Source organism: Dermacentor variabilis, chromosome 7 (assembly GCF_050947875.1).
Source record: "Dermacentor variabilis isolate Ectoservices chromosome 7, ASM5094787v1, whole genome shotgun sequence".
NCBI classification, from domain to species: Eukaryota; Metazoa; Arthropoda; class Arachnida; order Ixodida; family Ixodidae; genus Dermacentor; species Dermacentor variabilis.
Genome location: NC_134574.1, coordinates 86,169,324 through 86,196,280, shown reverse-complemented (window position 1 = coordinate 86,196,280; position 26,957 = coordinate 86,169,324). Strand labels below are relative to the sequence as shown.

The window sequence follows — 26,957 nt, the reverse complement described above, 5'->3', positions numbered from 1 at the left end:
AAGCGCCATTTTCTAGAATTAAACTATGGATTGGATTCAAACGTGCCATTCCGCAGCCGAAAAGGCCGCCTGTTGGATCCAATCCAATCCACCAGACGCGCCATGCGAAGCCGTATGATCGCTCCTAACTTCTCAACTGCCGTCGCGTTCGGACGAAATGCTCGGTGGGCGGATGATTGACAGGAGCGTGTCGTCATTTTGACGTCACCAAAAACGGGGCGGTGCCCCGCGGCTGGCGACGTCGGCGCGGAGTAGGCCAATCGCGCGCGCCGGTAACCGAACGAGGGCGCCGAACAACGAACTCCGATCGCACCCCTGATGACCGGTGGGAGGCACAGCTGACAAGCCCAAAGCCTGAGGACCAACTTTGGCTGGTGAATAGGACAAGGCTATCAGCACAGGGCCACGGCTACCTGGAATAGGGTGGCCGCGCACCTTCGGGCATCAACAGCTTGGTCTCCGAAATAAAGTTTATTCACTCACTTACATGTGCTTTCTTTTCGGAGACATGGTAGCGTTACTTGTTACGTCGACTGCACTGATGTACTTTCTTTTTATGCCAACTGTAACTGTAGGTGCTCCATATGACAATCATAAATCTCAGTAGTCATACGTAGTGATAAGGCACTGTCATACGTACTCCATAGGACCATTTGTATACCTATGGAGCACATCGTGTCACGTTTCAGACGAACATATTTCCGAGGGAAGAAGTAGCCCTAGACTGCTTACGTATTAATGGATTAGATTTTACCGTTACCCGCCGTGGTTGCTCAGTGGCTATGGTGTTGGGCTGCTGAGCACGAGGTCGCGGGATCGAATCCCGGCCATGGCGGCCGCATTTCGATGGGGGCGAAATGCGAAAACACCCGTGTACTTAGATTTAGGTGCACGTTAAAGAACCCCAGGCGGTCAAAATTTCCGGAGTCCTCCACTACGGCGTGCCTCATAATCAGAAAGTGGTTTTGGCACGTAAAACCCCGTAATTTTAAGATTTTACTGTTAAATGCGGTTTCAGCTAGCGACTCCCATTGCTGCCGAGATCTTCGTTTTAATATAAATTCAGGGGAATATAAACGGTTCTTTATTGACTGATGATTCTCAAAACAAAAAAATCAAAACAGAACGTGAATCAGTAAGGGAATACCAGCGCACGGTATGTAATGGAGCAAGGTATGCGGAGGGCCACAAGGGTCTTGCAGACAGGAGCGACTGGGCTATGCGATGTTCACATCCCCGCCCTGTGGCTCAGGTTGAGGTAGACGAGCGCCACGAGCAGCAGGCACAGCGCCACCACGATGCCCAGCACCCAGAGGGCCTCCTTGGAGATCGCGGACGTCCAGCCGGACACATCGCCGATGGGACCGCTTCCACTTCTCTCGGCTTCGGCCGTCGGAAGGGGGCCCACTGGCGAGAGGCGAAGAAGCGCAAGATGTGAGTATGCCAGCCATATCAAACTTCTTTATCCAAGTGACGGTTCTGTTCGACCCAACGAGTTACCTATACGACCGACTGGCGGGTGAACGGTGAGATAGAGAGGCAAACGAAAACTGTCGGTTCGTCGAAACGGTCGAAATGAAATCGTCCGCGCGACAATAGCGTGCTGCTGCTGCAGGCGAATTCAATCTTAGATAAAACGATACAAGGATGTCATACGACACACAACGTACACATAACAAGCACGAAACGCGACACCTTCGAGACCAGTGTCTCGCAGAAAGGTAAAAACGCCTTCGTCGCGCGGAACGCACAGGTGGCCCTTTAGTTCATGGTGCAAGTGCTATCAGCGTCAAACTGAAACGCGAACAGCGGAGCTCGTGGCCGAAACGTAACTAATGATGTAGTGCGCGCCGTCCAGTCATCACAACTTAAAAGTGCGGACGTACGGTTTGACATCACTGCGCGATGATGCTCCACCCACATTGCAATATTTTCGTTTCTGTTCCGGTTCTCTTTTATTTCAAAGCTACCATAGCAAAAGAAAAATTTCACCAACGATTACAATACTCCTTAATGCGAATGTTGAGCGCAGCTGTTTAGATGTTTTGAGCTCGCGACATATTGTGGCTAAGAATTTGATTCTGAACGACAGGGTACTCTCGGCGGCGGCGCTGAGCCTCTGCTCAGGCAGCTTGTTGAGCAGCAGTGGCAGACGAAGCATTTACACTGGTTGCGTAGCTCATTCTTCACAAAAAAAAAAAAAAGCGTGAACGCGGCAACGCGTGGCGGCGGCAGCGGCGGCGCCGGACGCGAAGTAGCGCATGCGCAATAGGTCCGAAGCCCACGCCAGCGCTTTGTTTCCGGGCTCGCCACATGCTTGGTCGCTGCCGGCATGCTGCTGGGCACTCCGCTTTCCTCCTCACCCTTTCGCCATACCCTCCTCCGCTTTCCGTCTCATGGTTCCGCTGCACCATCCTCTCCACTTTCTTTTCGCGCTTCACTCTCGCCGCTTCTTTTTCATCCTCGGTGGGCGCCGCGTTCGCTCTCTCTGATCCGTGCTCCCGCAAGGGCTGCAGAAAATAGCGTCAACCCTCCCTTATCCCTTTAAGAACCACTTCTCTCTCTCTCTCTCTCTCGCTCTCGTCTTTCATTGTGCTCGTTTGCTCGGCTACGCCAATGCTCGCCATGAAATAGACGCAGACTGTTTAGCTCCTGTCTTAGAGTGCCGCTCTATGAGCGGCACTCTAGAACCGGAGCTAGAATATCGCAGCATCGAACCAGTGTTATCGCACCATGCTGCGAAACCATATGTGCTATCGGCGTCAAATGGAACGCGAACAGCGAGGCGCGTGGTACAGTTTGCGCAGCCATCGTTGCTTTATCGTAATATCTTCTCGCTTCTTAAAGGGAAGCTGAAAGGTTTTCCAGAAAAAATGAGTGAACATCTCTACATAATGTTTTTCAACCCTCCGAATTCGAATATCGTATCGAAATTGAGCGAAAGAAAGCGCAAATATATTTTATTTCGACGAAAAGTGCAGCAGCGGACACGCCCAGCTTGCGCGTCTCGTTTCCGCCTGTGATTGGTCGGGCGCCTCGTGACGTCAACACTAGTGTTCGTCCGAACCGGCCGCCGCCGCTACACGTGAAGCGCGGTGCCAGGTAGTTTGGTGCTGTTTTTCTGAGACGGTAACGGAAAATTTAGAGAGACTGCGTTTTTCGGAGGAGTTCGGCGTTACTCTCTACATGTACGAGCCGATTGCGAAGAGCCGGCCTCTCGAAGAAGCAAACGATGCTGGTGCGAGCAGTGCTTTCGACGCGAACGAAAGCGAAGTCTTGGGATCTCCTCGTGTTGGAAATGCTCTTTGGTGAGTATCTTTTTTGCAAAGCGATCTAGTGATCTCGCCGATCTAGTGAGCTCGTTTCCGGTCAAACAACTGTAGTGTTGTGCATGCCTCCTCGTGGAACGTAAGCGGGGATGCGATCGTCGGCATTTGTGCGCTGTCCAAAGCTGTCGGCAATCTACAAAGACGGTTTAAACGCGTGAAAAGCTTCCCGGTTCATGCAGTACGTGTAGTGACCTTCATCTGTGCGCCATCCGCACACTACTCGTAACCGAAATCGTAAAGGCGGCGAATTCCGTCGGCTACGTGAGACGGTCGGTTTCTCGCTGTGCGCGAGAGAAGGGGGGAGCGTAGCGTCTTGGTGTGCGCCGGCTTTCCAGCACATGCAAACTCTACATTTGCACTGCGTTATGGTAGCTGCATGCAGGCTGTTTTACAACACACGTGCAAATAGAAAATTCGCGGCGCTTTGCGACGTAACCTGCGTCAAGGGCGGGAGATAGACATGCACCTTTCGTTCAGCTTGCTAACACGAAGGAGCTCGCAGTAAATCAAAATCCAGGTTTGGGCGAGTTCGTGTATTCATAAGGCCTTCCAACACCAGTTATCATCAGTCAGTCCGCACTCGGGCCGTCTTTGTTTTCGGTGCTCCGATCTTTTCGCGCTGCGTTTAGAAAGCCTGCGTTTGCTACCGTTCTCGTACAAGCGGCATGATCGGCCCACCACTTCAGTTTATGCTGCGCACGTTGACTACCACTCTACATACACGCAGATGCACCAACAAAGGAATGCAGGGTCGATCGAAGCAGATTACGATGGCACGCACGCAGAAACAAGCACGGTCAGGCACGGTCGCGGAGGCTGCGAAGGAACGGAACGCTAGTGTTGACGTCACAACACCGCGGTTTCCGGTCTCCGCTCGCATCGTCAGCGTCAGCAGCAGCGCGCGGCATTCGACGGGGGACGGAGCTACAGCGCAATTTTAACTCTACGATTACGTCACTCCTAATTGAAAGAAAGCCCCCAAATTTTACCTACATAGTTTATAAGGTTCCCGCATCCGTATATGAGCGTCTTATTGAATTCAACAGACTCTTCAGCTTCCCTTTAAGCCTACATAATCCTACTCTTCTAATATTCTTCCTATTCTTCATTTCTTCTGCAAACCACTATTTTTTTTCCACATGACAAAGTGCCTCTTCGTCAAATAGCCAGCTAGGAACGAGAATTGACAAGCAGGAGAAGTGAGCCGCTGCGAACCGAGGAGGTTACCAGTGTTTCGATCATTTAACAAGAACTCCTTCCTTATGAGTAAACTGTGCCTGCATAGGTGATTAGTCAGTCTGGTGCACAGTCTGGTGGTGTAATGAATAATACTTTATCCCTCTTTTCGTGATCTTGGCCATCGACGTTTCCGTCACCTCACTGTTGCGCACGGGAAACAGGTGAACAGAATTCCGTTGTACAAACCAACATTGCACTGACTTAGACTTGACTTAAACTAAGAAACAGAAAAAAAGCCTTGAATGCACGCCTACTGCTGCAACTCATGATTGATTATAGATATGATATTTCTCTACATTGCTTGATACATTACAAATAAAGTGAACAAAACTGATGTATGATAAAGAATTTTACATGAACAGGAAATGCAGATACCATTTTTATCGCTTTAGATGCTCTAACGAGTACGATTGAAAGAACTGCGAATTTTATTTTGGGCAGATTTATGAATTTGTGAACTTATTGCTAATACATAATTTTTCTAAATATGTCTAAACAGTTGTTGCTAAAAACTTGAGGTCTTATTTTTAAGTACGCGTCTATGAAATTAACTGTCTATGTCAAATGCAGGAAATTTCGTTTACCTTGATCCGGTTGTTCTTTCAGCAAAGCATTTCTGCATTTTATCTGTAATTTTTAATATATGGTTTCTCACAAAGTTGATCTTTAGCGCTGGAACTCTTACCTAAATATCTGGGAACGGAGTAATAGTTTATCTCGGCGGCCGTTCATGTAGATGCGGTACGTTGTTGGTAACTGTAGAACAAAAACGAAAATATAGCAGTATAGGGCGGGCATCATCGAGCAGTGTGGTGAAACCTGATGCGCGCGCTTTTCTGTGGCGATGACGGGACGGCGCACAATATGCACCTTCAGTTATGCTTCGGCCACGCGCTCCGCTGTTCTCATTTCATTTCACGCCGACAGTATACACTCTCAGAAAAGTTTGCAGCTTGTGGTGCTTGTCCCACAACAATAATTGTCATCTGTCTTGCTTGCACTTCCTGTCTTTCACGCAGTGGACCCGGTAGTTCCAGGTCACTAACGGCACGTGCGTTATCAGTGTGGCATAGCATTCGTGACAGGAAAATAGCAAGCGCAGATTATTCAAGAACTTTTGGGACAAGATAAGCCTCAAAGGGTGCAAACGTCATTAAGAGTGCACGTGATGTAGGTGAAGGCGAGTGGGATCGACGAGTGACTTGCAGGCTGGCCGGCTGCGTAGCAATTTCGTGACACCTCACACGATCTTTGTCACGTACATAGACTTACAGAGCTAGAAGAATCAGGGAGCATATGATGTTCGATTTTCGTTGTATAGTACCAAACATAAAATGCCAACAGATAATGAAGCCAAGGAAAACGTAGGGAACATTAAGTGCGTTTCTTTTTTCTTACCTAAATGCAGCAATATCAAAGAAAAGCTAAATCAAAGTGGAAGGTAAAGACAAAGCGCCGCCGGTGGGAACCGAGCCGACCACCTCCACAGGTGTGACGCGCACGATGTTCCACCAACGGAACTACGGTGGCGGCTGTCCCTCCGTCCACCTTCTTTGGTATTTGTTTAAGTGTACTTGATACCAGGCTTTTGTCTCACGAAAAATGCGTGAAGTGATGCGTCTCACCGCATCCGCCTCATCACGGCGATGCATGTCGGTTCAGTGCTTGTAACTCACCGCTCTAGTCTTCGGCGAAACACGCACAAAACGGCATGACTGCATAACGTGCTTCCACTAGTCACACACTTCCGTCGAAATGCTGTGGTGCAGTGTTTGCAACAGCTAGCTCGCAAAAGGTAAGTCATCATGTTAAATTCCGCTCAGGAACATGTTTTTTTTTTCGTGCTCAGCGGGAGGGAATTTTCGATGAAAACAGACCAATTCGTCCATGTCCGCGTTTGTGATACGATAAACGGTTAACGCCATAAAAGGAAAATACTAAGGGGTACCTGACCTGCTCTGTGTTTTGTAGTTACAACGTGGTTACAGCTACACGAAGCGAAGGGGCATTGATCCAATAAGGTGATGATCTCACACAATGACAAGTACTCAAAACGGGGGTTGCAAATTAACTGTTCGAACTCGCCAATAAAAGTACTCGCGGCTCGGTACACACCTGAGGCCACTGGCGCTGCCGATATGCTGGTCGCCGACGAGGCCCGCGAGCGGCGCCCAGTGTCGAGATCGTGGGGCGCCTCGGCCACGTCTTGGTGTCCCCGGTCCTGGAACGACGACGAGAGGACCGCGCGGCTGGACGTCGCAGGGACACTTGGCCCGGAGCCCGTCCCGATCGAGTCCAGAGAAGCTCTGCTCCGTGCACCCGTCGGAGTTCGCGTAAGGCGGCTGGTCGGCCCAACTTGGTGCATGGCGTCCGCTTTCATAATTTTCTTCTTCTTCAGCTAGAGCGTGCGGGCACGAGGTTGAGCAGTCGGGTTGGTAACGGCGATGATGGCACCTGCATGTGGATGCCAGTGGGTTTTCCTTGCAGCTTTGGGCTCTGTGACCTCTTTTCTCTGAATTCTTGTAAGTGTATACTTTTTTGTTTGCCCGAAATAGAGTCCAAGCTGTTTGATCGATTTGTACATTTACTAGTTCTCACAATATTGCGACGTCTACAAGAAGAGCATTTACAAAAAAGAAAAAAAATTAGGACTACATGATTTCTGAACAAAACCAGCTTACACACAAAACCCCCAGCGAACTGACAGAAGCCCATTACGTCTCGCAACAACCTAGACTTGCGCGGACTCGCACGGGCCGGCAGTTCCTACAAACCTTGGGGTTCCCAGCAATAACACGAACCCAAGAAACCTGCTTGATACCTCGTCAGGTCCAGGACAGGTTTCACGTTGCCCCGATACCACGCAACATGGACCCTAACCTACACTCCGGCAGGAGGAGAACAAGGGCCCAGTACATGGAGAAAGCGTTCAGGTTCAATACCACGGCCCGTTTTACGGACGTTTTACCGTATGCGACGAACAAAAAGGGCGCAGTTGCAGTGGCATGCGACCACCGAGGCCACGTTACCTCCGCTGCATCGACCCGCCCCTGCGCGATTACGGAAGCCGAAGAGCTGGCCATCGCATTAGCCATCCGCGAGGGCCTACACGCAAACCAACCACTGACGATCCTCACGGATTCCTAGCAGGTCTGCCGCAACTTCCTACAGGGAAGAATTGGAAGACCGGCTGCACAAGTCATAGCCGGAATACTCAAGGAGGACCCTGAGGCCTTCACCACCCAAACCGTCATCTGGATACCGGGCCACACTAGCATGACGGGCGACCTGCAGGCCGACAGAGCAGCTCGAGGATTCGTACATAACCGAGCACTCATCACGCCGGCTGCAGAAGCCCCGGACCCTGTCGACCTCGAGTATTCAGCCATCGTGAACTACCACAGAAGGCGTCGCTTGCGATATCCACCACCCCATAGAAATCTTAAGACAGAAGATGCCGCTGCCTTGCGTAGGCTCCAGACAGGCGCTTACACGAACCTACACATCCGGATACACCCCACAGCCTACAGGGACCAATGCCCGCGGTGTGGGGCCACACCAACCCTATACCTCATTACGTGGGAGTGCGCACTACACAACATAGAACACCCCGACACGAACACCACGAGTGAGCAATGGGAGGCACTGCTGTCCAACTCGGCCCTCGACGACCAGCTCAAGCTGATAAAGAGAGCTGAGAAGATGGCAAGAGCCAGCGGAGCCCTGGACTAAGGGCCCCGACCATTAGCTGTTTTTTTATTATTATTTTAATAAAGTTTATCTATCTATCTATCTATCTATCTATCTATCTATCTATCTATCTATCTATCTATCTATCTATCTATCTATCTATCTATCTATCTATCTATCTATCTATCTATCTATCTATCTATCTATCTATCTATCTATCTATCTATCTATCTATCTATCTATCTATCTATCTATCTATCTATCTATCTATCTATCTATCTATCTATCTATCTATCTATCTATCTATCTATCTATCTATCTATCTATCTATCTATCTATCTATCTATCTATCTATCTATCTATCTATCTATCTATCTATCTATCTATCTATCTATCTATCTATCTATCTATCTATCTATCTATCTACAGAAGCAGCGGCCGCTGAGATCTGCAGGAACATTGAAATTAGTTAGAAATAAGTTTGCCAGTATTTGTCAGTAAAACACGCATTACTCATGGAAGAAGATCACATTTCGGCGCATCACGATAGGAGACGCGTAGAGGATTTCGGCGAAAAATGTAGCCTTGAGCCGTCAGCCCAGGCGGCGGAGAAACGCGACAAAGTGCTACCGCCGACAGCAGTATCTAAATCTTCGGACGCCGTGAAGGTCTCCTGCGACAACAAAGTGAGTGTGACAGAGCTAGTTGACGTTCGGCGACGAACGCGCCCCGAAACTGTCACTAAAGAAATTATAAGCCAAGACAGCTAAGCGACCTAGAAGCACAACTGCCTCTGAAAGTCGTATCATCTGAAATTTTAGTTTCCGGAACTACATTGCCATTAAGTAAGGAAATAAAGGTGGAAGTAAAGTTATTTGGCCAGTAGATAAGTACAAGCAAGAGGCTTACAGTCAGCTAAACAACTCTGGATATTACTGTATTACTGTGTTACTGGATATTACTGGTTAACATCCGGTATTACCATACTCTCTGGCAATTACCAACAGGCTGAAATCACTTTTTGCTCATGAATTGATAACAACGTCAGAAATCAAATTTAGGAGTGATTATTTAATTTCTTGAACACATCGGTTTTATTGCCTTTTCTCAACACGTGGTTCGCTTCCCGGTCTGTTTATTCGCTTTTATTTTCTTTCCACGAGCTCCTTTTTGCAGCATATATGCACTCTCATGAGAAATAAACCGTCATTTTAATTTGGCTTTGGTCCGAAGCAAGTTTCTGGCGCGACACATAGCTGCGCGCGCACTCTGTTGATGCGGTGCGAGCAAAGTCGGGATTTCGAAACATGTTATGCCTATCACATTGCTATTCGCGTTTCGTGCGTGGTCAGAGCAGCGCTTGTGTGGTCAAGAGGCATTTGTTATCAATGTGATCAGTCGGCCTTGAGAGATGGATAAGTGTGACGTAGAGAGGAAGGAATAGCTGCAATACCGCGAAACCTGCTGTTGGTGCTCCTTCCGTACCATTATCGAGGTGATGCGCTGTCTCTTTGGGTTTGCGACAGGCAATGCAGTTGCTTTCAATCAGCTTATTTGAGGGCGTTGCTTTATGATGCGGGTAGGAGCGCAGTCACGTGGTATTTTTCATATTTCGTGAGGTTTGTTTGCCATTCGGTAAAAATTGCTCGCAATTGTACGTCGCTGAAAACAAAGCAGTTAGATGTCATTTGGGGCTGCCTGGGAGTGACTACAAATGTCTCATTGACACTTTGATAACAATAGGGCAAGCCCATGACCTCCTCACTCAACCGGGTCAGGGCGGGACCGAGTCCACTGGTCCGAACGTAGCCCTCCCTATGAGCGCAGGATGACCTTGTAGTCGTGGAGGGGCAAGGGAAGTGGCTTGCAATGTCCGGGGTCGGCGCAGTTGGCTTCGTGTCTTCATTCAGCGTCGGGACACAGAGGTCTGCTTGCGTGTGGCGCTTCTTTTAGAACCAGCACCCATGCAGAGCCGCCCTTGTCTGATCAGGAAGTTTCGTCACTAGTCGTGGTCCTGGCCAGAGTCGTGTCCATAGCCGCTGCAGTGGTCCCGATCACGACGTCTGTCACAACTTTCTCGGGCGGAGCAGCCTCCATCTGGAAATCACGGGCTTCTGCGTGCCGGCGGCGTTCCTAGAGAGAAAAACGTTAAAATGTACCAGAACGTCTGCGAAAGACAGGTTCTGACTCGATCTGGTGCGGATTTATGCAGGTTTTTTGAAAACGCGTCACTTTCCCCAGTCAAAGCTCCCGAAGATCGCCGTCAGCGTGGCCGAAACCGATCACGCCTAGGGTTAGCCATTCCGCTGTGTGCCTGTGGCTGCCGTGGTCGCGAAGAGCTTGGGGGATTCAGTTAGACGTTGAAAATGTCACTCACTGGGGTCAGCGTGGTCTGAAAATGATCCCGGTGACTTGCCGCGTCGATTGAAGGCAACGATCAGCATGCTGAATCAACCTCCGAAAATGAGTTGGACAACGAGAGCCTATGCAGGGCACGTCCCGTAACACCGGAGGAACGCCGTATCCCCTTCGCACCTACAGCTTCCATGTGTAACGGCTGTCACAATAGAATACATCGATCCAACGCAGTGTTCTAGTCTAAATCACGCCAATGACGCGAAGTTTAATGCTTGAGTTAGCGAAGTAGCGGATGGCACCATCATCGTCACTTATGGCTGTCGGCTACCTATCTGTGTAACGAGGACGAAGACGGTGTGTGATACTTGTCGAGAGGCAGAGTGAGCATTTATTCATAATAAAGGGGGACATGTGTCCGTTCTTGCTCAATTATCCATGGTGGCTGCATACCACATTCTTAAAAGGTTTACTTAAAATTTATCCTGTCCTGGGCGGAACCGAACGTGCCTGCGTAATCCGGTTTCCTCAAGCACGGATAATGTCTATAAGTGGCGCATATGCACTGAAAACCACGACACATATCTAGATAGATTTAAGGCTTATACCCGTCATGTTACCGTGGGGCATCCATTCTGGGGGACTGGCCGAGAATAGGCGCACACCCGCTGACATATACCGACTGCCGAAGTAGTCAGTTCTGGCACATAAACAGTGGCACATACCCGATGGGCCAAATTCTACAGGCCAGACAGCAGCCAGCTGCAAGGTGTCTATCCGGGCACATACCCGGTGCACAAGGTTGTCTGTATACACATAGAAATACATCCGGCAATGACGAACACGAAAACTGGAGGAGGATGGATGAATGGAAAAACTTTATTGAGGTCCATTAGGTCGCGCGAGTTTCCTAGCCCGAAGCGGGCCGCTCCCACGTTGGGACCGAAAGGCCTAGCCTTTCGGCCTCTTCGCGGGCCCATTGGAGTGCCCACAGCTGTTCTTCTAATGTGAGAGTGCGTAGAGCTGCGTCCCACCGCTCTTCCGTGTTGTCCTTGTCGCTGCGTAACGCGAAGCAACGCCAATAATAATTCTAATTATGGGGTTTTACGTGCCAAAACCACTCTCTGATTATGAGGCACGCCGTAGTGTAGGACTCCGGAAATTTGGACCACCTGGGGGTTCTTTAACGTGCACGTAAGTCTAAGTACACGGGTGTTTTCGCATTCCGCCCCCATCGAAATGCGGCCGCCGTGGCCGGGATTCGATCCCGCTACCTCGTGATCAGCAGCCCAACGCGAAGCAACGGCAGAGCATATGACTAATATATATGGTGTCGTTGCATTTATCGTATGTTGTAGGTGTAGAGAACTCCGGATATATCTTGTTGATTAAATGCGGGTTCGGATATGTTCTTATTTACAAGGGCCTTAGCGCAATAGCCGGAACTATATTTAGTTTACTGTGTGGAGGGGGAGGGCCCTGCGTCCTAGATAGAAGTGCTTGGTTAGCTCGCTGTAAGTGAGGAGGTGGTCCCTGTAATCTGGAACCTCAGCATCTTCTTACCTTGTGGGCAGAAGGCAAGCCAGAGTCAAAGCCCTACTAGAAAAAACTAAAAATCAGGCTGAAGAATGCTTGTTCGTCGAAGCGGCTTTCATGTCCAGCAGACGAGCCTTCACAGTGGTTCTTCTGAACGGCAAAGGTGATGTCGTCAACTCGCCTTCGACGTTCACCACACAACCAGAAATTGCAGAACCGGTAGCCATCGCATTGACACTTTTAGACCCAAAGAGATCCAGGATCCGCAGCGATTCTAGGGCAGCCGTCCCAGCATTTGCGAAATGAGTCGTATCTCGATAGGCCCTTGCAATTCTCAACAGAAATGTCGTAAAACCCCACACGATATGGTAGAGGAAAAAAGAAGTGCCCTTCCACTTTGTGAAGTGAATAAGGATTACCAGCGTTTGCGTACTGCATCTCCGCCGCGGGTCAGCCCAGCATTGAACCATCTTCTGGATCGGCCCACGTATGTGAAGTTTTGTGTCTAAACACGGAAGCGATCCTGGGAGAACTAGGCCTTGAAAGCTGCGCTGTAAAAAAGAACTTTCTTTTGAAGGTAAATGGATGTACAAAGCTCACAAAAGGTAACAAGATCGCCAAGTTATACACCATACTTGCTGTTGCTACCAATTGATTGTTTGATTGAATAAATGTTATTTTTCAGTCCTGCAGAACGCGTATTAGCCCGTCGCGGGCCACTGCTACGTCGAGACCGACAGGCCTAGCCTGCCAGCCGCATCGTGGGCCTGCAGGACGGCCCAACGTTGCTCAGCCAGGAGTGGATTGCGGAGGGCCGCTTTCCACCTAGCGGAGTTGAGGTCAGGGATTGTTATAAAGATACATCCCCAGAGCATGTGTGAAAGTGTTGATCTATCACCTCAAGCAGGGCACGCTCCATCAGGGTGAATCTCCGGATATATCGCATGCAACGTGAACCGATTGGGATAGGTCTCTGCCTGCAGGTCTGAATGTCAGTGCCTGTGGCCTGGTGAGCTTGGTGAGGAGGAGGGTATTCTCGCCGTGACAGATAAAAGTGTTATGTAAGAACATTGTAAGTAGCGGGCGCCTCCCTACCATCCATTAACTCTCTCCTCGGCCGTTACGCCGCCAGCGCGGTCAGTAAGCGCGCCCTCGGCAGCGTGGGCCGTCTCGTTGAGCTTCGCGGGGACACCCACCATGTGCCCAACGTGGTCTGGGAACCAAGTAAGCAAGTGATGCTTGATTCTATCCGTACCTGCCTTACGAAGCAGCCCCAAAGCTTATCTGAGATTACTCCACACTCAAATGCCCTAATGGCCGACCCTGAACCACTGCAAATGATGTCGCTGCCGTCATCAAGCATTTCCAAGGCAATGGCTTCCTGCTCGGCTATCGCCGCATCTCCGGTTCGCGCAGATGCACAGTTCCTGAGTCGCTGTTTGGAATGCACCGCTACCGCACAAAAGGAGCACTCCTTCCGATACACGGCCGCGTCAACAAGGCAGGCTCTACGCCAGTCTGCCTGGATCTGTTGGAGTATGGTGGAAGCTCTTGCTTTCCTCCTACCCTTGTATTCAGGATGTAAATTTCTCGGTATCGGCGATACGGAGAACAGGTATCGTATGTCTCGCGCTAAGTGGCATTTTCTTAGTGCCTCTACTGATTACGGGTGGCCGAGCTCTTGTAGTATCCTCTTACCGGCGGCGGTCGTGGAGATTCTGACAAGTTGCGCTCTTTCCTGAGCCTCTGAAATCTTTTCCAGAGTGTTGTGCGCACCTAGCTGGAGGAGACCATTGGTGTTGGTGAAGATCGGTATGCCGAGGGCTCGCTTAGTGATTTACCAATGAGATTTTTTTGGCGATGCATCCAAATCAACCTTTTGTTCACGAATAAAAATGACTTCTTGAAGAAGATCGTTCATGCAGATGCCGTCATTATGTATTGGTTGTGCTTGTGTCGGAAAAGCTGAGATGTGCACTTAACTAGTAGTATAGTGGCACGACTTACAGTGAACGAGGGTTTTGAGCTACGAAACGGGCTGATCACATTTGTTCTTTCGTCCCGCTTTAGTTAGGACAAGGCGCGATGTGAAGTAAAACCAAATATGCTACTTCGAAGCAAACTAATGATCTTTGGTTTACATACTACTAAATCTAAGAAAGGGCCAACCCACCAAGGATTGTACCTTTGAATTATCTGGAATTTATGGAGAAGCCTGGTTCAACATAGCAGCGATACGCCGTCATATATATAATGATGATGACGACGCTGATGACGATGACACGTCTTTAAAACATGGCACGTAACCACAATGGGAGATGTACGAAGAATTGGGCAGTTGTACGCTAAGTTAATGACTTAAAGAAGAAACAAAAAGATGTAACAGAATAAAATAGCATTGTGAATTGGGGCAGTGAGGCTAGATAAAGGGATGATTAAATTAAGAAAGGATACGAAGATTCATTGCAATATTTAGAATAATTATGACCAGCGCACTAATTTCTTCCTTGAATTATAGTGTCACGTAGTAGTGACGGTAAAGAACACAGTAGCAATACTATGAATGACGAAACTAACTTTTATTGGGCGAACCTGTGCCCACAAAAACGCGCCACACTTAAAGCACAACGATAGCGGCGAACACAGTCGGCGATCGTTGAAAATCTGATCTGCCGGTCAAGCGCGTTGGTTTTTATAGACGAGCCATCGAACGTTCCAGAGTAATTGCTGGTGCCCGCGTGTCTTCCAGAAAGTTCTGCACCACTGGCGTCGCGCATACATGAAATTAGATTAAACAAGGTTCGGTGACAACAGACAGCGGATGGAACCATCGATAACATTCCAGAAACCTCCGTTACAAGCAGGCGCGTCCCACGCTGAGCGATAACATTTGTTTGACGGTTAAAAACGCTCATCCAAAAAAAGATAAACAAGTCCACGTGTCAATATGGTTGTTGTCCTGAATGTCCATGGCGGAAACTCACACTAGGAAATTTTAGAAGTAGAAAAATTGGGAACGTAGGCCATCTTCGACTATCGGCCGGCTATCAGCCGGCTATCCCGAACTCCCAAGTGCGCTGCTCAATCGAGAATAGCCAAGAAAAAAAGAAAGCAGCGAAGATTCGATTTGCACACGCACACACACTCAAAAGCACACAAATAGTGTTATTATAGAGGCATTAGTACTAGCAGCATAGTCCAGTAAACGGGCAGTCGGCCATCACACGCGAGGAGGGTGATGCACACAAGTTTATTTGCACACACACAGGCAGCATCCATATGTGCACATAAACCTGACCGCGAGGGACGATACGGCTGCGATCCCAATAAGTTGAAAGAAAAAAAAAAGCTGCGGGATCGGTAATAAGTTTTGTGGTTAAGAGGAAGGGGTATGGAGAGAAACTATTTATGGGGAAGACACCACCTTCGTAATAAAAGTTCTAGGTTGCGGAACAAAAATAAAACATATCAACAAGAAGAAAACGCCGCATCAAGCAAAAAGAGAAATATGAAAAATTAATCTACCACGGTAATCTACTATAGCTTGGGTAACACCATTCCGCCCTGTGGAGGAAACATTTATTTCGCTGAAACCCAGAAAGGCATGCAGGCTCCAAGAGACTCGGAAATACAGGATTACACTTGAAGATAAACCTAGACCAAGGCTTTGCAGCCGAATTGCCAACTGTACTTATTACAGAGAAAGTTCCTGTCGACGGTATATATAACAATCTGCATCTGTGTTCAGGAGGTCTTCGTTGAATTGTTTATGAGCTTGCTGAAGCTTATAATTTGCAGTAAGAAACCAGGAAGGATTTTGTTTGGTTATATTCTAATAATCATTTATTCTACACTTAATGACCCTTTAGATGCCACTGCAGAAGTGGGGGGGGCGAGAATTAATGAACGAGACATGCGACAAAACGAATGAAATAATCATAACAGAATGGCACCCGTTTTCCAAGCAAATAAATACGAGGCAAGTACAACAACGAACAAAATTTATATCGTTAATATTACGTGCAGTAATAACAGTAGTGGTAGTTAAAGCAAACAGAAACTGGCCACTACATAAAAGAGGAAGAGCAAAGCAGGAAGAAAAAAAAAACCCCAGAAATTTTTTTAAAACAACAACAATAATTACGAGTAATTCACATATTGAGAGTGAACAAGACGATGGAATACAAAGGTTGCACAATAAAAAGCAAAATTACAGTAATTTTTGCCCGACAATGTACGCATCTACAACAGCAGTAGCAATAAAGAAAAGACACACACCTAGAAGCAAGTGAAAATATGCCAACGAATTCCGGACAAAATTTAAGTTTCCGCGACAGGCCCACGAGGCGGGTGTGGCTGGCCACTTCGTGGTAGTCTTCACATCCCCGCCCTGTGGCTCAGGTTGAGGTAGACGAGCGCCACGAGCAGCAGGCACAGCGCCACCACGATGCCCAGCACCCAGAGGGCCTCCTTGGAGATCGCGGACGCCCAGCCGGACACACCACCGTCGAGACCTCTTCCGCAACTGTCGGCCTCGGTCGTCGGAGGGACGCCTGCTGGTGACGAGCAAGAAAAAAAAAAAGAAAGGTATGTCGATGGCAGCGGAACAAACCACATTTCCCCGGACCGTTCCTCCAAAGATCGACACTCCCTCGCGATTGAATGGATGGATAATATTAGAATCCAATTGGAAGTGGCTTAATGCGCCAAGCTCGTCATTTCTACATCCTTTCTGTCATAACTATCGATCGGCCACTACAGTGTTCAGTGGGTTCGTGTCAACAAACCATCAAACTTGAAAATTAAAAAAATATAATGTCTTCTCATTCTTTGTTTTCCCTATGTTTACGCTACCAATCCTCCAGCCTGCTTTTTACTGTCATCGGCAGATTCCATTTTGAAATAATTTCTATTACCTTTAAAGTCCAGAGCACCGGACAACGCAAATACGTCCTCATATGAGTCTGGGCTGATACCGCTACATGCTAACAAAACTTGATCTATGGTTTCTGCATTATTTTCACATACTACACATGTATGGGTCATCGGTAATTTGCTCATATGGGTTCGTAGGCACCCTGATCTCGCTTCGAATACTATTGTACTGCTCTCTTGATTATCCTAAGCCTTTTCCTTCTACAGCGAAACTGTTAGTGCTACTAGACGCGCTGGAAACGTAATAGGCCCGTTGGCATGGTTCTCCAAGAACACTACATCACTTAGGCACTGTATGTTTCGAGAAAATGTGGGGAATATTTGAACGAAATATGCAGGCAACAGACGCAGTAGATCTGTCCGTCAGGCGCTTGAATGAAAATAGCTAAATCCTTGTTTTCGGCCACTTTCGAGGCGATATATGAAAGGCTTCAAAGTATTATCCGCTTTGTTGGACGGGCCAAAAACGGCAAATATTTCATATTTAGAAGAAATACTCAATGCTACTCAATACTACTCAATGTGTATGGAAAGTTTGAGATGTGTTGGGTAATTATGTGATTTTTAAAATATTTACTGAATACCTGTACCCGTCCCCACGCGGTTTTTATCCGTTATCCGATGGATGTAGTTGGTTCCTCAGTGAACTGTGTAAGGCACGTTGTTTATATTTCGTTGACGTAGGAAGCGTGTTGTGCCTGACAAATAATAAAACAATGTGTTTTATCTCTGTAGATTAATGACAGGGTTTGTAGAAAGTTACTTATTCGAGATTTTCACTCATTCAAGTTTTATACTGCCATTGTCCGCAATGCTTCCCAGAATCCTAAAACAACAGTACAAGACACCAAGTCCCAAATGCAGTAAAAAATAGGAGCAATGTTGAGAGTAATGTGTGGCGAAACTATGACTTTCTGGTCTTAGCTAGAAGCGTTGAAAATAGTCCTTTAGCCCTCGCTTTCTTGTTTATTTATACGCGTTATACGAGGTTCTGGCTGGTTCCAGCGGTGTCCACGGTGAAAAAAAAAAGGCGCCTTGTTTACACTTAGGGGTAATAAGGGGGACATTATGGGTAATTCGAAGCGGAATCTCAACGTGTGTTGGATAATTGTAGCTTTTGCTGTGAATTGCGTATTGAAGCGCTCCGGAGCGTCATGAGTGTGTTTTAAGAGCGGCGTTCTTGCATGGATACAGATGCTACCAAGATCAAATTTAGCGTACATAAATGGATCGCTATTTCGTGGATGAACTTTTTGTGCGCAGTTAAATGCTTGTGTATCAGATAAAGCTTTTGAAAAAAAAATTCCTTTGTCAAGTGCTACCAAGCACGATATGGTCATTTTTCGCTGTTTCCCTGCTTCCCGAGAGCATTCTATTTCACACTAAAGCTTGTATTTGGCTGAAATTAGGGGAACGTTCTTAGTTATGTCTAGGGATAATTAAGTGTGTTTGGGATAACTACGGCCTGTGCAATAAATTACATATGTAAGTGCTCCACAGTGCTATAAGCTTGCTTTGTGAGCGGTTCAAAGTTTAGCGCGCTATACACTGGCATAACTACAAACGCCAATAAAATTAACTTCAGCAATCATGGGGAGAACATTGCGGCAAAGTTTTGTTAAGTTATATCCATGTGGATCGCATATTACCTTTTCTTTTTTAAAGAAAACGTTTTAGAAAGTGCTCGAAAGCGTTTATGGTCATCTTACACTTCGTTTCCCAGTGCCCCTAGTGAACTCTAAGTTACACAAAGTTTACGTTTCGCAGGAATAAAGGGCTCGTTATTGGTTACGCGTAGACAAAACTCAAAGTATTTGGACTTGTTACGGCGTGTGTAATAAATTACGTATTCCAGCGCTCCAGATCGTATATGATTGAGTTTCACAAGCGGCACCAAATTTAGCACGCAGCCCTGTCCTAACTAAAAAATGCCACTGAGATTAAACGTAACAAAAATGGGCGGCCTACTATATGGCACATTTGTGTGCGAAGTTGAATGCGTGTGAATTAAATATACTATTCTGCAAAAAAATATATATATTAGTCATATCATAAGAAGCGAACAAACACTGACACCAAGGACAACATAGGGGAAATTACTTGTGCTTAATAAATGAAATAAAGAAACGATAAATTAATGGAAGTTAAAGTGAATGAAAAAACAACTTGCCGCAGGTGGGAACCGAACCCACAACCTTCGCATTTCGCGTGCGATGATCTACCAATTGAGCTACCGCGGCGCTGTTTCCCCATCCACTTTCTTGGGTACTTATGTGTCCTAGTATAACCCTGGGAGTGTTAGCCAGCGCCACCATTCACAGACGGTCGCATTGCTGTTGTTCGTGCTCACGCTGGTCTTCGCAGACCTACGTATAGGTGGTCTACTACTCACCCGCCGTGGTTGCTTTCTGGCTTTGGTGCTGGGCTGCTAAGCGCGAGGTCGCAGGGTCGAATCCTGGCCAAGGCAGCCGCATTTCCATGAGGGCAAAAATGTGAAAACTCCTGTGCGGTTAGCTTTAAGTGCACGTTAAAGCACCCCAGGTGGTCCAAATTATTCCGGATTCCCTCACTACTGCGTGTCTCATAATCAGATCGTGGTTTAGGCACTTAAAACCCCATTAGTTAATTTAAATTGGGCCTACCCATTGCGCCGCCGCAACGACACTGAAATCAATTGCTAGGCTACTCCTTGAAAAGGCCCCCGCCATCTGCCATCGGGTTGATCAGATTGATGTCAATCCACACACCACCAACTACCGGTTTGCTCTGTCGAGTAGCGTCAGCCCAAACGCACCCTTTTCTAGCTGCCGTTTGAGGCCTGTCTGAGTGGCCGCGGCCGCTAGGTGGCGTTACTTGTTTGGGAAGTGTTCGCCATAGTAGAGAGTTTTAGAATAGGGGCCTCGATTGTTTGGGGCCCAAAAGAGCTTTGCGGGTGTTAGCGTTGGGGCACGTAGGAGTGAAGAGTTTTAGAATAGAGTTTTACGTTTGCGGATAGCGTCTTGCGCTGACAGCGCCACTACGGCGTCAAAGAAAAGCTATTAGAAATAATTAAATAAAATATACCATTTTATGATAGGAATAATAATTTTGACTTTCGTGTATTCGCATTTAATTACAATTTAGAAGTTATTCTGTAAGCAGCAAATAATTTGTTGCGCTTAGTTTTGAGAAAACTAACTTTACTAGCCTTCACCTACCAAGCTTAGACGTGTTAGGCCTACAAGCCATATAATCCACAATCGAATTCAAAATCAGCGGCGTCTAATCTGTCAATCTTCATAACACACGCTAGTTGAGAGAAAGCGATAACAGCAGTCACTTCTCCTAGCTTGCGAACTTCACGCGTTACCGCGAATCGAACCCAGTTTGGTGCTAGGTTAGAGCCGTCGCTTCGATGGGTGCCGCCATGTTTGCCGACGCAAAAGTTTTGGGGCCGCTATTTGGGCTCCCGCTAAATCGGTGAAATAGCGTTCCCAACGCAAAACCCAAACGCAGTTTGCATCTAGCGCATGCGCAGTGGCTTCGACGCTATTTCTTTGGGGCCCCAAAACGTTTGGGGCCCCTATTCTAAAGCTCTCTAGTGTCGATTACGGTCGCAGCACACGCTGTGCGACAGATGCCACGGGCAGCGCGCGCAGGCATCAAGGTCAAATACATTGTGTGCTCACGTACGTCACGCTCGTACGCACATGTGCGGAAGTGCAGCATACATCCTAAGCCATCCGCCAAGCGCAAGCACCTTAGTTACCTAATTGGATTCTTCAAAGTAAATTGCGCCAAAGTATTCGTCAAGTACGACTTACACACAAGCTGGAGACATGATAGCTTCGGATTGTAATTCGAATATACGAGAAAACGTAATTGTGTACCCGGAAAATTAAAGACAAAGCCCTTTTTTAGCTGCCGCTTGAGGTATATATCTGAGTGACCACGCCTGCTAGCGGGACTGTTCTTGGGCGAGCATTACCGACGAAAAAATTCCGACCAATTGAAGGCTAACAGCTTCGCTGTAAAATTAGACAGAACCCATCTACGATGATCGTGCAAGTCAATGCGAGTGCATTTCACACAGCGATACACACCCTATTCTATCCGGAGCCTCATTCTCGAGTTTTTCCTTGTGCGACGCGTTGGGGTTTCGCCTCTCATTTTTGTTGGAGCCGGGTTCCCCTGGCTTCCCGAGTTTTGGCGGCACAGGGAAAACGTTCTGCTGCAGCGTCTGGAGCATAAAGCGCGTGTGACTTGTACCGAGGCCAGGCAGCCAGATAAAATCGCCAAAGTGGCTATAGGGTGTAAGCAAATAAGTATAATCTCGCGCTTCCAACGCACCTGTGGCCACAGCGGATGAACTGGCCGCTGGCGAGGCGTGAGCACGGCGCCCCATGTCGAGCTCATGGCGCGCCTCGGCCTCGTCCAGATGCGAACAGGAAGGCCCCGCGTCTTGAGGCATCGTCGAGACGCTCTCATCGGGACCAACCAGGTCCAAAGAAACTCGGCTTGCGGTACCCGTTCGCGCAGGTGGAAGGAAACTGGACGACCTTCCTTGACGCATGACGCCGGGGTTGCGAGCTTCTTCTTCTTCGTTGTTACTTTATGCGCGCGTGCGAACGATCAGTTCTCTTATTTCGGACGTTGACCGACCAGATTCTTGGCCAATCCCCCAAAGTGGGTGCGTGCCAGTGTATCCCAAGGATCAGCACCTACATCTACGATGAGGGTTGGCGGTCGTGGTTATGACAATGCGTAGAATATACAACTGAAGCTCGCGCTCCGGTCTAGGTGCGCTGTAGGAAAAGTTTAAGAGGAAGCTTTAACACGGGCCAAACTCCGACGCCCCCTATCCAAATCCACGTAAAATGCAGAAACACTTTTCTGAGATAACCACGAGGCCGATTTTCATGAAATGTTTTGCATTTGAGAGCGAAAGTTGGATTCTAGTGACTATCGGAAGCAGAATTTTGATTTATGGCTTGACATTTTTAATGGAATTTTCAAAAATGGCTAAGTTTGAAAGAAAAAAATAGGTGCACGAAGTTTACAAATTTGTATCTCTGCACCTAAAATAGATATCGCTATTCTGTAAACTGCATTCATTAGAGAATCTAAAGCGGACAATGTTATATCCTACGTGAATTTTTACGTTGTTTACAAGGTGTTTGCAACAGTACTACTAATAAATTAGTGTTCTACTTGAGAACAATCTATTGTATATTGATTTTGGGCGCTTTAGATGTACTAATTGGTGGAATTTACAGAATTGTGATATTGTTTGATTGGTAAGTTAGAGTTTTAAACTTGATAGTTCGTTTTTCTGAAAATTCGAGATTTTTGTCAACTTTTAATAAAAAAATTAAAATCTGAATCGAGAATTCGCAACAAACAGTGACTAAACAATAACTTTTTCTTTTAAATACAAAAAAACTTAATCAAATTTGGCGCAATGATTGCCGAGAAAGAAACTATTTCTCTTTTCCCATGCATGTATAGATAGGACACGCAGACCTAAAGCTTCCTCTTAAAAAAATTATGACTCTCCCGTAATCGAGAGCAGATGTAAGTATGACATGGCTACAGGCAAAGGAGATTGGTTGGAGATGATACTAGCCACATCCTTAAAATGGATATAGTGCATGTTCGCAACGGCACACCCCACCGCACCCCACCACACCACGCCACAGCACACAAACCTGTTTTGAACTGAACCTCATTGCAAGTGTTTGGGCCAAACAGACATCGCCAGATGGCCGGACGCTGCCGGCTTGGTCAATCAGGGAGGCGCCATCTCTCGGGCTGACGCAAAACCCGCGCCGCGGAACTCACGTACCGCTGGCGTTGAACAGGCAACACTGTCTCAGCGCAAAGAGATGACAATCAGGTGTATGGTGCCCAGTACCGCCCATCTGAAAGTCGCTACTAGAAACGACAAACCAAAATTCATGGTGCTAGACGTTACCGCTTGAGTTATATTGTGAACATACATAGGAAGAACTTGGAAGCAATATAAAAAAAAACTTGTTTTGGCTGTAACTGGCGTATGTAACGCGGTCCTTCACAAATGGTTGGGTCCAGAGACCGCATTTTCTGAAGTTTTGGCTGGTTGCCCGGATGGTCTGGTTATGTTCTCACAACTTGCACGGTTGTTCGCGCTTGAATGCCCGGATAACAGCGCTGGCTTTTGGCTCAAGGTCACTTGAAGGTCGCCGACAGCGGGAGCTAAAAACATTTCATGCTTAAAAACAAACTGGTATGGAGATTTGTCCACGTGCTGAATGCACCAGCTGAGTGTCGGGCAATAAAATGAGAATTCACGCTCCGTAGCTATGTATCGCCTTTGATGAAGGCTATACTCAATTTCTTGCCTCTGAAGTGTCAATATTTCCCACGAGTTTCTTTCGAATAAAAAAAATCATAGTAGATACTTAGGCACCGTCATGGTATTTATTACCAACCATCAGTACTAAGCATCGTCTATAATAGGCGCCGCTCAACATCAGAACGGCTTTCAGGAAAGGCTAAAGTTTGCTTCGTATCACTATTTAATGTCGCAGTCCAATAGGAGTGAAGAGAAGTGAAACAACTTGCCCCTAATCACTTTATAAACCCCGATACCGTCGCTTAATTAAGGACGTCTGTCAAATACTGAAGTTGTGATGTTTTGCATTTACGCAGCCCCTTTCGTGGCTCATTTCTCAATATCTACACAGTGTCTTTGTCCACGTGATATTCCTTTCATTGAAATTTCCCATGTACTGCTTCATCATCATCGTCATAAGCCTGGTTACGCCCACTGCAGGGCAAAGGCCTCTCCCATACTTCTCCCAATTACCCTGGTCATGTACTAATTGTGGCCATGTTGTCCCTGCAAACTTCTTAATCTCATCCGCCCACCTAACTTTCTGCGGCCCACTACTACGCTTCCCTGCCCTTGGAATCCAGTCTATAACCCTTAATGACCATCGGTTATCTTCCCTCCTCATTACATGTCCTGCCCAGGCCCCCCCCCCCATTTCTTTTTCTTGATTTCAACTAAGGTGTCAATAACTCGCGTTTGTTCCCTCGCCCAATCTGCTCTTTTCTTATCCCTTAACGTTACGCCCATCATTATTCTTTCTATAGCTCGTTTCCCTGTAAACACGCTGTGATTAGCATTGGAGAGATCATATCTCCCTGCCTGACGCCTTTCTTTATTTGGGATTTTGTTGCTTTCTTTATGGAGGACTGCGGTGGCTGTGGAGCCGCTATAGATATCTTTCACTATTTTTACATATGGCTCGTCTACACCCTGATTCCGTAGTGCCTCCATGAATGCTGAGGTTTCGACCGAAGCAAACGCTTTTTCGTAATCAATGAAAGCTATAATAAGGGTTGGTTATATTCCGCACATTTCTCTATCACCTGATTGATAGTGTGAATATGATCTATTGTTGAGTAGCCATTACGGAATTCTGCCTAGTCCTTTGGTTGACAGAAGTCTAAGGTGTTCCTGATTCTATTTGCGATTACCTTAGTAAATACTTTGTAGGCAACGGACAATAAGCTGATCGGTCTATAATTTTTCGTCTTTGGCGTCCTCTTTCTTATGGATTAGGATTATGTTAGCGGTCTTCCAAGATCCAGGTACGCTCTAGGTCATGAGACATTGTGTTTACAGGGTGGCCAGTTTTTCTAGAACAATGTGCCCACCATCCTTCAACAAATCTGCTGTTACCTGATTCTCCCCCGCTGCCTTCCCCCTTTGCATAGCTCGCAAGGCGTTCTTTACTTCTTCCGGCGTTACTTGTGGGATTTCAAATTCCTCTAGACTATTCTCACTCACATTATCGTCGTGAGTGCTACTGGTACTGTATAAATCTTTATAGAACTCCTCAGCCACTTGAACTATCTCATGCATATTAGTAATGATATTGCTGGCTTTGTCTCTTAACGCACACATCTGATTCTTGCCTATTCCTAGGTTCTTCTTCACTGCTTTTAGGCTTCCTCCGTTACTGAGAGCATGTTCAATTCTATTCATATTACAGTTCCTTATGTCAGCTGTCTTACGCTTGTTGATTAACTTTGAAAGTTCTGCCAGTTCTATTCTAGCTGTAGGGTTAGATTCTTTCATACATTGGCGTTTCTTGATCAGATCTTTCGTCTCCTGCGATAGCTTACTGGTATCCTGTCTAACGGAGTTACCACGGACTTCTATTGCACACTCCTTAATGATGCCCATAAGATTGTCGTTCATTGCTTCAACACTAAGGTCATCTTCCTGAGTTAATGCTGAATACCTGCTCTGTAGCTTGATCCGGAATTCCTCTAGTTTGCCTCTTACCGCTGACTCATTGATTGGCTTCTTATGTACCAGTTTCTTCCGTTCCCTCCTCAAGTTTAGGCTAATTCGAGTTCTTACCATCCTACGGTCACTGCAGCGCACCTTGCTGAGCACGTCCACATCTTGTATGATGCCAGGGTTAGCGCAGAGTATGAAGTCTATTTCATTTCTAGTCTAGCCATTCGGGCTCCTCCACGTCCACTTTCGGCTATCCCGCCTGCGGAAGAAGGTATTCATTATCCGCATATTATGCTGTTGTGCAAACTCTACTAATAACTCTCCCCTGCTATTCCTAGAGCCTATGCCATATTCCCCCAATGATTTGTCTCCAGCCTGCTTCTTGCCTACCTTGGCATTGAAGTCGCGCATCAGTATAGTGTATTTTGTTTTGACTTTACCCATCGCCGATTGCTTCAACTGTTTCAGCTGTCAACTGCTTCAACTTTCACTGAAGCAAGTGATGTAGAAGGTACACTAACTAATCGGAGAGCCGGGACAAGGCACGGCCGCAGAATCTATATACACAGACGCTTTGTCGTGCCACGCGAACTCTTACAGTTGTTTGTTTTGTAAGGTCACGCTGACATTGCGCCATATTGCAAGACAATAAAGAGCTTTAGAATAGCGCTTACAACAAACCTAAGCACATTAAGCATGCAAAAAATAGCGTTGTGCTGAGTGCGCACGCTTCATACGTAATTGGGTGGCTGCGTCTCACGTGTGGTATGATAACGTAGGTTATTTGGTGAATTTAACGTTCGTAATGCTTATGCGTGCAAAAAATAGCGTTGTCGAATATGACGGCACCCTGGCTCCCGCTTCAGCGTGAATTTTCGTGAGGGCTACGCTCTCGCTGTTCACCAGTAACTATAAATATGAGCTTTCGATCCTATAACCTTACGTGAAGCGTTAGTTATGAGCGCTTAGCGCGTCCACTTTCTGAGACCGTTCGGCGATTCCGGCGTCGGTATACCCAAAGAGACGCGTCCGCATAGAAACGACAGGGTGGTTGCTAATAGAGCGTCTATTTCGATACGTTTGGCACGATCGCACCAGGTGGCGCTCTGTCATCTAACGTATTCCTTATGTTTGTGTTCTCGTACGTTAAAGAAAAAAATTTTGAAGTGACTCGCATCTAACGTCTCGCAAAGGAGCTTGCATTTAACGTACGTAAGACGACAAAGGCTATACTAAAGCTGTCTTCTCGTACACGGCCCCAGCCGAATGGAAGGACAGTGCTCAGAAGCACGAACGGCGCGTAAGAGGTGTGCCCTTTTTTGCTTGCCTCTCATAAGAGCCGGAGTCTCGTCTGCGAAGTCGCACACGCGAAGTGGTTTTTCATTTCTTTCCGTGTTGCCGAAGATGACCACAGAAAGCGCGGTGATGATGATTATGTCCCGCTTTTATGACGTGTACCCACTAAGGGCGATAGTTCAAGAATAGGGAAACCGGAGGTAGGGCAAGAAAATTCTTATTCGAAGAAAGATTGCGGCCGATCATGACATCAAGAAATCTGTAGTGGGTGACTAAAGCACCATTCCGTCGACAAGATTGTG

The 26,957-nt window shown here is 47.1% G+C and overlaps 1 protein-coding gene across 1 annotated transcript; it reads right to left on the bottom strand.

Annotated features, from left to right (window-relative positions):
- Nucleotides 1-1,133: 1,133 nt before the first annotated feature.
- On the bottom strand, nt 1,134-6,942 carry LOC142586907 (uncharacterized). The gene is made up of 2 exons (XM_075697793.1): nt 6,684-6,942; nt 1,134-1,407 (listed from the first exon to the last, which is right to left on the bottom strand). Exons 1-2 carry the CDS (start codon nt 6,931-6,933, stop codon nt 1,229-1,231), a joined length of 429 nt encoding a protein of 142 aa, XP_075553908.1. The 5' UTR covers nt 6,934-6,942; the 3' UTR covers nt 1,134-1,228.
- Between the last annotated feature and the right edge of the window lie 20,015 nt (nt 6,943-26,957).